The following is a 12,851-nucleotide window of genomic DNA, read 5'->3' as shown; positions in this document are numbered from 1 at the left end:
CATATCATACATGAGATAATTTCAAAAAGCAAAAAAACTATATTTGAGGTCACAGCTATAAAACTTATTAACATATTAATTATTAATAAAAGGAAAATATTAAATGATTTATCAATTATTGGTCGAACATAAACTCTTGACCAGCTCCATTTAGCGGAGAATGGCTAATACATTCATTTGTGTGTCAATATGATTTCAATCGATATTTAAATTCTATCAAACATGAATTCCTTAAAAATTAAATACATCAAAATATGTTTAGTGCGTACACATTTTTCATCTAAAAGTAAAAACGTAACAAAGTATGAGTTTTGACCATTTGTAGTACAGTACATCAAATTATTGCAATAACACATTGTATCTATCCTCAGCATTCAGATAATAAACGTTCTCCAAAATATAGATATCTAGATGAATCATTTCTTTCCTTTTAGAGAAAGCAGTCTTGTTTTTGTACATGTCTCATTCATAAAGTATTTATAAAAATTCTATATTTCAGACGTTTGAATTCTGTAATGAAAAGTGAATATCGTCTGACGAAACATTTAGCAAAATCCTCTGGTATATATCAGCTCTTGAATGTTCACACAATAATAGCCTGCTTGCACCAAGTCTACCGCAAATCGCCAATGCTTGTGTTATATTAGGTGGCTTTACTCCTGTTGGAAAAGAACGTTTTTAACTGAAAAATATTATTTTTTGCTATACAAGTTATGTAATCGGTGTTAATTACTAAATGCTGAATGAATGAATCAGATTTCTTATCCTTAATTTTGTTTTAAAAGTAGTCTAACACGATGTAGACAGAAAATGTACAAACCGTCAAATGAACACAATGCCTCCAATTGTTTATATACATTTATGAAGCTTGTCTCCTCAACTCCTGTTCGTGTCACTTCAGCACATACAGCTTGTAGAAACGTTTTCTCCATTTCTGAACAATGTTTAATAGCTTGCACTTTGGTGCTTGCTATCATTTCTGACAACGCTTCATTTACATCGGACATTGAAACAGTTCTTCCATTAGACATTTCTGCAATTTCAGTGGCACGTCGACATATATCTAAAGCACGCCGAGCATCGCCAGAGACTGCAGCTACTTTTCTATTAATATTAAAAACAGAGAATAAGACAGTCCAGTTTTAACACATAACATAATGAGTATAGTTACCTAGCTACTAATTGTATAGCTTCACTTCGGAATGCATCAGAGTCTTTTAATCTTGCCATGACAATTTCTTGTAGTTGTTTAAAATTATATGGCTGAAATGTCAAGCGTGTAAGACCTAATCTTGATGTTATTCTTCCTATTAGGACTCTTTCAGGTAAGTCCATTGTATTTGCTATTGTAATAACAACAAGGTGCGCTGCAGCTTTTGTGGGCCAATCCAGCAATTTATATACAATATCTTGGCGTTTGTTACATAACAAATCCAGCTGAATTAAACAAAATTTGTTTATACTATTTTACATTAAATGTTTATAGATGCAATGAAATTAATAAACGTATATATTAAAGTGACAGTATCAGTAGAAAAATTACATGTTTTAGTAAAATAATGTACGTGACTAAGATGCTTATACATTTAAATTTAATTATTACTATCAACAGAAATTCTCATAGGTACCTCATCAATGAGTAAAAGGGTCATGCAGTTTTTGTTGGATCGAGCTGTAAATTTCTTGTCAAGTAACTTCAATGACTGTTCCCATGCCATCGTTTGTCCTGTTAGCTGTTTCAATATTTGAACAAAGACTTGTCTAGGTTCAGGTAATTTCATGCCATTGATTTCCACAAATTCAAAATGCTCTAAATCTCCTTTTGTAACCAGTTTTCTTAAACATCGTATCACCTCATTTACTGTAGCAGTTTTACCGGTCCCTGGTACTCCACTTATATAAATACACCTTGGATAGAATGAAAGCAATGAATATTAGTAAAGTTATTGCTGGTTTAGTCAGAAGACTCAAATAAAATCATTTCAAATAATATAACCAGAAATGTAACAAAACTACGAATAAATAAAATAATGCTGTAAAGTAATATGATTCTAAGCCTACTGTTGATAAAATCTTTTAAGCACTGTTTTATTTGCCATAATTAATAATTATGCCTTTATATAAGTCAATGTATTTATTTGTTTGACATATGTTATATTTTCAGAACATACCCTCCACTTTTATCTGTTAATGTTCTGTGTAAAAATGTATAGATAATATTGAATTCTTCCTCTCTACAAGGCAGTGATTTTGGAACAGCACTAACATGCAATTTAGCTCTTGCTTGTTGAAGGGTAGTGGATGGCTTTATAATATTTGCATTTCTCTGTTTCATGGAAGGCGTTAAGCCACCTTTTTTAAAATTCGGCGTGCAAGGTTTTGAAGACAGTCGTCGTTTTGGGGTTTTTTCCACATTTCTGATTTGTTTATTATTTTGAGAACAGTCTGCCTCATTTAATAATCTTTTACTTTTAGGTGTTCTGGGTAACTCCACATCATCGTTATTATCTAATTCCCTTTTAATATCGCTTTCATTATAGCTATTAGGTCTTCTTCTTGGTGTTCTAGTAATAAGAGACTCATCACCTAATATATCGCTTTCAAAATTTTTAGCAGGTGAAGCTGTAATTGTATCTTTAATATGATCTTCCTCATTTTCACAACTTTTTAAGATACGCTGTTTTTTAGGGGTAATATTTTTAGACAAGCGTTTAGTCTCAACAGATACAGGTACATTAGGATGGAAGTCCTTTCCATCCTTGTTTTGTTTTTGAGGTGTTTGAGGTACACGTTCCCTACATTTCCGCAAACTTGACTTTCTAGGAGTGTGTAGTGTATCTACAGCATTTTGTTTCAAATTTATTGTATCTGTTACTGATGGATTTCTATACTCATCAGATTTCTCAAATGTATCTGCTTTTAAGTCTACACTTTCAATTAGATTATTTTCATTATAATGTACCATTCGCCTGGGTCTTAAATTAACAGTTTGTGATTGTAATAATTTTGAAGGTGTTCGAATTCTTGTAGATCTTCGATAGTTTTCATTTAATTGATTAATAGATTGTTCCTCATTGGGTATTTTATTTTCATCTTCATTAAACTTACATTTCATGTTATGAGAATGCAGAGACTTTGACTCTTTATTTTTGGGAGTCACAGGTGTAGTTTTATTATCACTGTTAACGTAGTTGGATACTGTTTGTATCTTGTAATTACTCTGTTCTGTCGATCTTCTTAATTTAATTTTCAGGGAAGTTTCATTATTATTTTTTATTGAGTCTTTCGTAATTTTTGTTAATACAACTTTCTGTAAGTTTTTGGAATTTGTACCATTTAATACTATTTCCTCGTTATTTTTTACATTTTCCATTATCTTTCTTGAAGTACGAGGTGTTCGAACACTGTCATTCCTTTTCATCTGCATTTCTGCTTCTGTGTTAGTTTTGTTTGCTTTATCAGAAATATCAAAATTAGTATCGTCTGAATTCAAGATATTAGATATGTCATTATCTGTACACCTTTTCAGTCTTGTTCTCACATTTGTTTTCAATGGCTTCTTTACAACTATGGATTCACCATTGATCTCATAAAGTTTATAAGTTATAGGTGGGCCTACAAAAGAAATAAACCAAAACAAAAAAAAAATGTAAGTTTTAAAATAAATGAGTAAAAAAAGATAAAAATGCAATCAAACATTATACTTGACATGCAAAATGACATACAAAGAAACATTTAATATTCGCATATTTTGGTAATTTTTGCAAAGTAATATTAAAAATATAACTCAGCTTTATCTATATAATTTTAACCATATCTAACCTGTTTAAAATAAGGTGATACTTAGTTAAAAAATGTCGCATCCAACTTCATTATGCTATCAGTGACAAGAATTTTAATTTAACACTTAAAAAGATCAATTTAAAGTACACATATGTAAGTAACATACCATTGTATTCTAGTTCTGGAGAAGGGTTTCGATTTTCAGGTTCGTCACTCCCTTCTTCACTGAAACTAACTTTTCTCTTCCGATTCACGTTACGAGGAGACATTTTTGATGGAGTGCTTTTAACGATTTCATTATCACTAGTGCAACTATATGAGTTTCGTTTCCTCAGTGAATAACCTTGACTTTGCATTGAATTTGCATTATTGTTTTTGAGAGGAGTCTCACTTTTTGATATCCGTGTGCGCCTACAATTTTGGAACTCCTCAGAATCTGAACTCTGATCTTCATTCGATGTCGTACTGGAGTTCTCGACTAAATTGAGGCCAGCACGAGTTCTAGATCGGGACATCTTTTCTTGGAGCAAAAATATACAATTTTTAACATGTAACAAGAACTCTAATTATAAACAATTTCAATGTTGTTCAAACTCGCTGACTGACCGACGACACAAGTCTAGAGTTAACTTACATGCTTGAATTTGACAGGCATTTGAAAAAACTATTATAATGAATTGATTAATACATACGACATTTAATATTCTACGTGATAAGTCCTTGTAAACAAATATGTTTTACTTTCAAAGAATTTGCTTACTTTACAAATTATACAATTCAGCTACGCAAAGAAATTGGCGGGACGAATAATACAAAGTCTGAAAATTGACGGCAAGACGGCGTTGTCGCTGCGGAAAGTTAAGCATCCTAGCAGAAAAAAAAATCCTAGAAAACAATTTTTCGCAGAGATGAGTTGGGAAATTGTTTACGGGCAGGGTTGCGCGATCGCATCCTGTGCTGCCCCCCGATGGAGGACATGGGCGGCTAATGCACCTGCCACCTGATCTCCCCCCCAATGGTGGCCAAATTCAGGGATCTTCCTCATCTCTGCTCCCAACTCTGTTACAGCAAACATCGTTTAATATCTTTCAACATCTCTTACCAACAAGTCCAGCAAGGTTGCGATCGCGCGACTCTGCTCGTGAGCAATTTCTCAACTCATTTCTGTTGGCGAGTGTTCCAGTTTACTATATATTTCAGTGGCGCTGGTTCATAGAACTACTCTGAAGGCTTCACCTGCTTTTGTATTTACCCGTCTGTTCTAATGTTGCTTATATTCATTGGTGTATTGTTAAAAATACAGGTTGCTTGTGGGTCGGTTTACGTATGACATTTCGAAGTTACAATAGTTGCTTTCTTAACTTCGTTTGCTCTACTAGACAGTTTCTCATTACTGCATAATTGTTAATAACCAACGGCTCATTATAAACAATATTTTAGGCTTGTCTATATTTGAATACGTGCAGAAACATCGAAACATTTAACGAGACATGTAAATGGGAACTCATCTCTCGTTAACGCGCTAAAGAAATTACGAGTAATTTTCTGAAAATATTTAGTGGCCATCTCACAGAGACAATGAGTTTTGGGGAAAAACAGGAGAGTCCAACAAAGGACGAATGGGTTGCCAAACTAGAGGAGGGCTCACATATCCAAAGAGCGACGATGAATAATTTAATCATGAATTATTTAGTAACAGGCAAGTTGTACTTATGTTTTTGGAGAAACTCCATATGCTTCAATTTATGAGTACTTATAGTCTCTTTGTTTTTCTAGAAGGATTTAAAGAAGCAGCTGAAAAGTTTCAACAAGAGTCCGGCGTAGGACCGACCGTGGAATTAAACTCGTTGGATGATCGAATTCGTATTCGCGATGCAATTCAAAATGGACGCATTCAAGAAGCTACAGATTTAGTTAACCAATTACACCCAGAATTGTTGGATAATGACAGATATCTCTACTTCCATTTGCAACAATTACATTTGATCGAATTAATACGTACAGGAAGAATCGAAGAGGCACTTCAATTTGCTCAGGATGAATTAAGCGAAGCTGGCGAGTCCGATGACAGCATACTGGATGAATTAGAGCGTACTCTTGCTTTACTGGCTTTTGATGAACCACATAAGAGTCCATTCAGTGATTTGTTACATCCAACCCATAGACAAAAGGTCTGTCATTAACGTTATGTATTAATAAACAAGTATAAATTGACATCTTTCTACATAAACTAAAATCATTTCTGTTTTGTTACAGATTGCAAGTGAATTAAATGCAGCTATATTAAAAATGGAACATAAAGAATCAACGAGTCCAAGATTGAATAATTTGTTAAAAATGATTTTGTGGGCCCAATATGAATTGGATAAGAAAAAAATTAAGTACCCTAAGATGACAGATTTAGGTAGTGCTACAATTGAGAGTCCAAAATAAATAAACTGCAGAATTCAAAGGACTAAGAAGGATACAATAAACTTATTTATTAGATAATTGTGAAAAAAATTGCATATGATTTTTATTGAATAATACTTTTTGATAGTAATAGAATTGTCTGAAATGGGGTGTTATTTTACAATTGAATGAGTAGTCAAAAGGTCAGTGAATCCCTTTACATTAAATCAAGTTACATTTTGGCGCCCTTATAATCTCGATATAAATTGTTTAGATTTCATATTTTGCCTAAAAACATATGTTATGTATTGAATGTGATTTCTTTCAAAAATACTATTGGCTAAAAGTACTAAAATTACAAATTATTGGTTACTTTTGTTCAAGATATAAACATGTCTATTATAACTGAGAAAACAAATTAATGTTGATAATTGATCTTTAAACTTGATGGTTTTCAATAATTAGAGCTATAATTAGAGTTGAAATTGTAATTTCACTTTTAGGAAATTAATGTCGTAGATTGTTTCTAAGATATATATATAAATACTTAATCCCTGTTATAGCATATGAAATATGGTGTGAATGAGGTACATTGTATAAACATTTTTAATAAAAGATACGCTAAAGAGATAAGTTTTGTCAAAATTCATCATTACAATACTCCAAAAGAATAAAGTCTGTTAATATAAGTAACATATGCTGTTCTTATAGGATTTCAGCAATGTACATTAATGTTTCTTGTCATACGTATTTAAATGATTTTTACTGTGCTGATAACAAAGCAACACTGAACGCTGTCACAAATTGATAAAAAATAGAAGGCACACCTCTGGGTTTTAATCACTTTCAAAACATTATGATGCTTGTAAAGCAATATGTACCATCAATTGTTTCACTAATTGCGTTAGCTACCAACCAAAGACATATTCCATTGCTTTAGAAACAATACTGGTGGAACGTTGAGGAATGTTTTCTGGTGATTTCACTGATTGTGGACTTAAATGATGATTATATCCTGCAGCTAACGGTCGCGCATTCTGTATTCTAACAGGGGTTCGGGGCATACTGCTACTTTCTGGAGACATAGGATTTACTCTGCCTGAAGTAGAGAATAGGCGCATACTCCCATTTAGCTTCATATGATTTTCCTTATCACTTCCTAAGATAACACCTTCATCGGCACAAGGAATAACACCAATCATGATTGAACCAGATATGATATTGCCATTACATGCTAATGCCCTCTGAGCTTCTTGTTCCGACGCGCACTTTAAATGTATCCAATTACTTTGCGCATGGGGAGCAGGATGTTTGTCCACTATACGTACTCTACTAGATATATGAGATAAAACTGCATTAATGGCACTAGGAGGAAAGCCGAAGATTGTCACCCACTGAAGAAGCCCTTGAGAAGATTCACTCGTTGGATTTATGGATGTATCCAAGTAAAAGGAATTGCTTGCATTACCCGAAAGTAGTCTAGATTGCCCGGAACTAAGTTTTTGAGCAGGTGTTGGCGTGTACGGAGTATTTGAATGCGTAGTTTCTAAAGTATCAAATAATCCTCTCGTTGGTGGACCACCAGTGTGACTTTCGGCATTAATCTGTGTTCCTGATGGACTAGTCACATTACCAAACATAGCTTTTTGTCTATTAATTCGATACTCCGGTGATCCATAAAGTGATCCTGGAGATTGTAAATTTAATCCACCAGAATATCTTGAAGTGTCATGAGGATTAACTATCCCTAATCTGGCAGGCTGTAAAATCAAATATAAATGTACAGAAGTAAAAAGAATTATCAAAATATGAAGAATTATTAGACTCTTACAGTGCTCGAATCACCGAGAAGAAAGCTAGGCAAGTATGCCGAAGTTCCCGGACTTCCTGGTGCTTGAACGGGACTACCAACAGGGGATCCTAAGGTCATAGGCTCCATTTTTCAGACATCAAACCTCCCTATAATTGTACAATATTAATAAATAACCACAAAGATAATCACAAGATAAAAAATATATATACACTCGGTGCCATGAAGCACAGAATCCAAAGGAACGCATGCTGTACTGCAATAACTAAGCTACTCTTTTAATTAAACGTCGGTATTATTTGAACTACGTAACCTCTATATGCTACTTGTTCTCTTCATTGGAAGTCCGCACAGGTCGTACGGCACGTTTTTATCACACAAATTTCAAATTAGTGAATCGCGTGTATATACAGCAACGTTCAAAAGGGATCGCTTTGTATGCACATACTACGAAAAACTAATCATATAAAGTATGTCAACATAACAACTAAGTTCAATCTTAAAATGTATGAACAAGGTCAAAGATTGATAAGGTGCGTTTCATATGCCGCGTCACTAATATGAAGTAAACTGGAGGAAGGGTTCTGATAGGACATTGACCATTTGGACAATGGCATTATTGGACACGGCGAAAAGATGGCGGCGGTACGGTGAACTAGCACACTGGACACGGTTTCTGGCATGGACGTAATAATATATGATGGAGTCCAATGTCCATCTTGAATCTGGAGAAGCCGGCGCGTCGGAAAGGGAGGGGTAGGATAACCATATTGTGTGCTCATTTTTCAGCCTCCTGATTGTTAGGTCATCTGCTTTCTATATATATATGCAGAAAGGAATCACAAATTAAAGGGTCACTGTTTATAACAAATACTATTTATAAAAATGTAAGTATAACTTTTTAATATTATTATGATATACATTTGCTTCTTAGTAACGTGCATTGTTGTGGGTCTTCTTTTTACGTCACAACCAAACAATATAATACTTTATCTTCATTACGTGAACGTTCCATGGCAATATGTAATAAATTATTATTAAAGTATAAATATTAATTATAGTTCCGTAACCTGTTTCAGCAATTGTATCTCTGTCTGTTCTGAAGATATAGTTGCTGTCTTTAATCCTTGATACTCCCACCTGTTTAAAGAGAATGCTTTATCATTATCAAAATTCAATTCATATACATGTATACATATATTCGTCTATATAATATAAATGTGTACACACTTGATGCCTCTTCTGTCTTCAACGAAGAGCTTGTGCAGTGGTAAAACCATGTCTGAATGATTCCTCTTGACAGTTGGTCTCTCATTTGTCGTTACGTCAGCTTTATACCATATCATTCCATTTAATAACGTACTCTTTTCTGTAATTGCTTGGAACTCTGCCGCTGCGATCCCATGGAATGTAGATCTTCCGACGCCACGTTTCCTGTATTTGGATTATTTACCAGTTTGTAAAGAATGTATAAATTAGTTAACAAAATCGTCCCATTCCTTAACCCTTGTTATAAATACTGAACAAATCGCAAATGTAGCCAATGTTGCTTTTTGTACTTATTTAGGACGATTGGCGTTAGAAACAACAATTTTACTCTACATTACAAGAAAATTAATGAATTCTGAGTATCGATAGATCGATCTTAGTGTGATTACCATAAAAACGGAATAGAAAGATCGATGCAACGCCTAATGTCATTTGAGTAAACTTGAATTTCCGATGCATCATTTTGCACGGAAACCACCTTTCATTTTCCAAGGCATGATCGATTCGCAGACTTACTCGCTTCTCATCTGGAAAGTCGTCGAGTCGTTTCCATGAAAGATCCTGAAGACAAGGATACCCAAAGTGTCCCTTCGAACAGGAAAAGTGATAGCCGTGGCTCGAAGAGGGTCTCCTGGAATAGATATTTAAATTCAGAAACTAAAGTCCAAAGACTACGTTTCATCCGGAAATAAAATTTAAATAAAACGTTTAAAGGTTGTATGAGATTTTTAAGTACGTCGTACCACAAAATGGTGACCGCGAACGCGTTGGCAAGTAAAGAACTCCCAAAGGTCCCTGATCAGCATCGTATCCCATAACTGGATTTGCGGTTCCTGGTTCGAACCTCGGGAAGCACATTCCCCGGACGAAGTCGTAAGCTCCACCTTTGCAAGGCCAAGAAACGAATCTGCACTCTTGATCAGGCCTCGGTTGCACGCTTTCCACGAAATACTTCCAGGCTCTCAGATGACTACAGGCCACTCCTTTGTCGAGAAACTCGGCTACGAAGAAGAACCATTCGCTAAAGAAGTTCGTTCACAGGCATCGAGAGAGGTACATGTTCTCAATGAAGACATTTGCGAATCGGTAACACATAAAAAATAAAGATTCGGTAACCGACCATCCAGGAGAAACATAATAGTCCATTATTTTGCGCAGGACTTCAATCCTAGTCGAACACCCACCGTTAAGATGGCTGGCCACGACTGAGTTCCTGACGTCGGTGCACCCTGGCTGTTGCCTTCCTCCATTGGGGAAGAAGTCCACGTGGCCGATGGGCCCGAGTAGACCAAAACCGTCGGTGAAAACTTCGGAGCCGTCCGTGTGTATGACGTCAACGAACCTCGCGTCTGAAACGTCCAGTTTCCTGGAGCGCTCCCTGAGGAGGTGGTGCTTGAAGAACGGAGATGCAGGGTCCAGACCGGTGATTCGTCCGATCAGGATCTTCCTCGCCTTCAGGATCTCGGAGGCACATCCGGCCACGTGAGCGCCCAGGCTGAAACCCACAACGTGGACGTCGGCCGGATCCATCCCCAGGCTGATCGCCTTCAGGAGCACCAGGGCGAGTTGTCTTCCGACGAGCTCCGTGTTTGCCACAGCCGCTCCATACGTCGTACCAGCTCCTCTTGCCCAGTCGATCACGATAACGTTAAGGTCTTCCTGTAAAAGAAACGCATTCAGTCAATACTACCAAACAATGATTTCAACATTTATTTCCTCTGCACTTTTACTTACGAAATAATAACTACATTAGGAAAGTGCGAAGAGCTAACGCTGCTGTACTGAGCGAAGAAATTACGTTCTAGGTGAGATAAATTACTTGCGTACATCGAAATGTTTCTTGTTAAGGATTTTTCCTGGCCCCAGCAAAATTGGTTTTATAAGAATCATCAGTGTTGGATCCCGAATGATGGTAAGTCTGGGACTATCCTACAGCCAATACGATCTGACTGTATCGTCGTATAATACGTCTGTTTCTATCGCAGCTGATCTGGTTTGGTCAGATCATACTACAAGAGATCATACCAGGTCAGATCCGGCAGAAACGAACGTATTATTTCTTATGGACGTGGCTACACTATTATATCTTTGCTATAAGTTGAAAGGCTGTAAAATACCCAATTCAACGATATTATTTTATCGATACCGTACAATTAGTTCTTTAGCGTTATCGGGGATTAGGATGAACAGATTTGACTTGAAATTTGTTAATTAGAAGGAATTCATCAAGACTAGTTGAAACAATTGTAAAGTACCTTATCGAGAAGGGCGAGCAAGCCAAAAATGGCTCCCTCGTCGGTTCCGCTGCCCTTATAGCCATGGACGATAACTTTAAGCCTTTTGGAGACATTGAATCGCGACTCGAGGATGGACCTGAACTCGTCATTATACTCCAAGACCTGGGGTTCTTCACGATTTTCTCGAGTATAGAGCAGGAACTTGGTGTTGATAACATTGGGATGCTCGGGTGGACGACGAAGAGTCAGCTGAGGGGCCGGATCGTCGAAACATCCAACTAGGTCTGAAACCACCGAACAAAATTACAGAGAAACAAATAATTTCAATAAATCCCTTCGAGTTTGTCTCAAGATCCTTCCGTGTCTAAGACACCGGACTCACCAAAGCAAATTTTAGATCTCAGCTCCTCCCTGACATGGGCTCTTCTTCTGGCGACGCGGTCTCGACGTTCTGCAAGCCTAGCTGGAAACATCGACAAATCTGCATCAGTCCGAGACCTTTAAAATTTAATCTACACACCGTAAAAGGTATTCCCAAAATTCATACACATTCGATACAAAATATTGCAATGAAATCATAAATTTAAGATTCATAAAAGTGAATCGTTGCCCATACATTACCGACTTCCAAATAAATCTATGATTTTATAACATCACGTTGTAATGCGAAATAACTTAGTAAAACTTGTCCAACTATCTAGCAAACTTATAGCTCATGTTACAAATTTATAACACATGTTTATGACATATAAACGTAACGTATTCTGAAATTAATGTACTATGTCCTAATAGAGCTTTCCAAAAATTGTTATGAACTTGGAATACATGTAAATGTATTCTTTATTTAACAGAATTCTCTCGTTCGACGTACCATTGGGGAATCTGGACTCCGGCACCGAGAAAGACCCCAGCGAGAGCAGAACGACGATCAGCAGGAGCCAGCCGATCCCGATCATCGCACCCGTCAGGTTCGGCGCTGCTGGAGCATCCTCGACGATTCCGGACTCCGGGCTGAAATTCACAGACCCCACTACGAACTAACAGGAGCTTGCGCTTCGTCGTAATTTACCGAGGTGATTTTAGCGGCGCAAGTAGCGCTAATGTGCGTTTCGACCCAGTCGCCGGTAGAAAGTGTTGGCCAAGTCGCGGGGCCGTCTCGACTGGCACCAGGTCAAGCGGCTCGTCGGACCCGCTCCCAGGAGTCCGCTCGGCGAAAGCTGGATTAAAGCGGATTTATCCTATCCGGTCGGATACGGCGCAGAAATCTTGACGACAAAAGCATTCAAGTGATATGAAAGGGTCATTCATATATATATGTTACTATACGTAATATTTTTACGATTTATATATATACATTTTTT

The 12,851-nt window shown here is 36.5% G+C and overlaps 4 protein-coding genes and 1 long non-coding RNA gene across 11 annotated transcripts; 2 read left to right on the top strand and 3 right to left on the bottom strand.

Annotated features, from left to right (window-relative positions):
* Positions 1-19: 19 nt before the first annotated feature.
* LOC105704182 (origin recognition complex subunit 1) lies at positions 20-4,638 on the bottom strand. 6 transcript variants are annotated; one of them, XM_012433197.1, is made up of 7 exons: positions 4,476-4,638; positions 3,950-4,303; positions 2,172-3,615; positions 1,629-1,908; positions 1,172-1,437; positions 821-1,104; positions 20-659 (listed from the first exon to the last, which is right to left on the bottom strand). In XM_012433197.1, exons 2-7 carry the CDS (start codon positions 4,296-4,298, stop codon positions 496-498), a joined length of 2,787 nt encoding a protein of 928 aa, XP_012288620.1. In that variant the 5' UTR covers positions 4,299-4,303; positions 4,476-4,638; the 3' UTR covers positions 20-495. The 6 variants fall into 6 exon arrangements, with proteins under 6 accessions (XP_012288620.1, XP_012288621.1, XP_012288622.1 ...); XM_012433198.1 differs by having other exon boundaries at positions 3,950-4,298; XM_012433199.1 differs by having other exon boundaries at positions 4,544-4,638.
* Positions 4,639-5,082: 444 nt separating this feature from the next.
* LOC105704248 (glucose-induced degradation protein 8 homolog) lies at positions 5,083-6,804 on the top strand. Its single transcript, XM_012433308.1, has 3 exons — positions 5,083-5,482; positions 5,560-5,954; positions 6,040-6,804. Exons 1-3 carry the CDS (start codon positions 5,362-5,364, stop codon positions 6,214-6,216), a joined length of 693 nt encoding a protein of 230 aa, XP_012288731.1. The 5' UTR covers positions 5,083-5,361; the 3' UTR covers positions 6,217-6,804.
* On the bottom strand, positions 6,279-8,488 carry LOC105704247 (nucleoporin NUP53). 2 transcript variants are annotated; one of them, XM_012433306.2, is made up of 3 exons: positions 8,298-8,488; positions 8,006-8,133; positions 6,279-7,934 (listed from the first exon to the last, which is right to left on the bottom strand). In XM_012433306.2, the coding sequence occupies exons 2-3, from the start codon at positions 8,111-8,113 to the stop codon at positions 7,083-7,085; spliced, it is 960 nt and encodes a 319-aa protein (XP_012288729.1). In that variant the 5' UTR covers positions 8,114-8,133; positions 8,298-8,488; the 3' UTR covers positions 6,279-7,082. The 2 variants fall into 2 exon arrangements, with proteins under 2 accessions (XP_012288729.1, XP_012288730.1); XM_012433307.2 differs by lacking the exon at positions 8,298-8,488 and adding an exon at positions 8,197-8,261.
* Positions 8,489-8,733: 245 nt separating this feature from the next.
* LOC111673972 lies at positions 8,734-10,542 on the top strand. The gene is made up of 3 exons (XR_002762191.1): positions 8,734-8,871; positions 10,212-10,306; positions 10,412-10,542. It is a non-coding gene; the product is annotated as an uncharacterized LOC111673972 (long non-coding RNA).
* LOC105704239 (pancreatic lipase-related protein 2) lies at positions 8,881-12,787 on the bottom strand. Its single transcript, XM_012433296.1, has 8 exons — positions 12,362-12,787; positions 11,873-11,953; positions 11,509-11,774; positions 10,438-10,912; positions 9,997-10,254; positions 9,770-9,884; positions 9,215-9,418; positions 8,881-9,124 (listed from the first exon to the last, which is right to left on the bottom strand). Exons 1-8 carry the CDS (start codon positions 12,444-12,446, stop codon positions 9,040-9,042), a joined length of 1,569 nt encoding a protein of 522 aa, XP_012288719.1. The 5' UTR covers positions 12,447-12,787; the 3' UTR covers positions 8,881-9,039.
* Positions 12,788-12,851: the final 64 nt, after the last annotated feature.

The sequence above is a fragment of the Orussus abietinus genome, unplaced genomic scaffold (genome assembly GCF_000612105.2).
Source record: "Orussus abietinus isolate OABI.00-Male unplaced genomic scaffold, Oabi_2.0 scaffold7, whole genome shotgun sequence".
In the NCBI taxonomy this organism is placed as follows: domain Eukaryota; kingdom Metazoa; phylum Arthropoda; class Insecta; order Hymenoptera; family Orussidae; genus Orussus; species Orussus abietinus.
This window is presented reverse-complemented; position numbering and strand designations above follow the sequence as displayed.

What these genes read in the sequence shown, in the direction of transcription:
- LOC105704239 (XM_012433296.1), bottom strand. Translation starts at nt 12,446, where the DNA reads ATGATCGGGATCGGCTGGCTCCTGCTGATCGTCGTTCTGCTCTCGCTG. An exon ending in TGCTCGCCCTTCTCGATAAG is followed by an intron (nt 10,913 to 11,508) that starts GTACTTTACAAT and finishes TTTCTTTTACAG; the next exon opens with GAAGACCTTAACGTTATCGT. An exon ending in GAAGACAGAAGAGGCATCAA is followed by an intron (nt 9,125 to 9,214) that starts GTGTGTACACAT and finishes CTCTTTAAACAG; the next exon opens with GTGGGAGTATCAAGGATTAA.
- LOC105704248 (XM_012433308.1), top strand. Translation starts at nt 5,362, where the DNA reads ATGAGTTTTGGGGAAAAACAGGAGAGTCCAACAAAGGACGAATGGGTT. An exon ending in CATGAATTATTTAGTAACAG is followed by an intron (nt 5,483 to 5,559) that starts GCAAGTTGTACT and finishes TTGTTTTTCTAG; the next exon opens with AAGGATTTAAAGAAGCAGCT. An exon ending in ATCCAACCCATAGACAAAAG is followed by an intron (nt 5,955 to 6,039) that starts GTCTGTCATTAA and finishes GTTTTGTTACAG; the next exon opens with ATTGCAAGTGAATTAAATGC.
- LOC105704182 (XM_012433197.1), bottom strand. Translation starts at nt 4,298, where the DNA reads ATGTCCCGATCTAGAACTCGTGCTGGCCTCAATTTAGTCGAGAACTCC. An exon ending in TTAACAGATAAAAGTGGAGG is followed by an intron (nt 1,909 to 2,171) that starts GTATGTTCTGAA and finishes ATTCTATCCAAG; the next exon opens with GTGTATTTATATAAGTGGAG. An exon ending in GGCATTGTGTTCATTTGACG is followed by an intron (nt 660 to 820) that starts GTTTGTACATTT and finishes CTTTTCCAACAG; the next exon opens with GAGTAAAGCCACCTAATATA.
- LOC105704247 (XM_012433306.2), bottom strand. Translation starts at nt 8,113, where the DNA reads ATGGAGCCTATGACCTTAGGATCCCCTGTTGGTAGTCCCGTTCAAGCA. An exon ending in TTCTCGGTGATTCGAGCACT is followed by an intron (nt 7,935 to 8,005) that starts GTAAGAGTCTAA and finishes TTGATTTTACAG; the next exon opens with CCTGCCAGATTAGGGATAGT.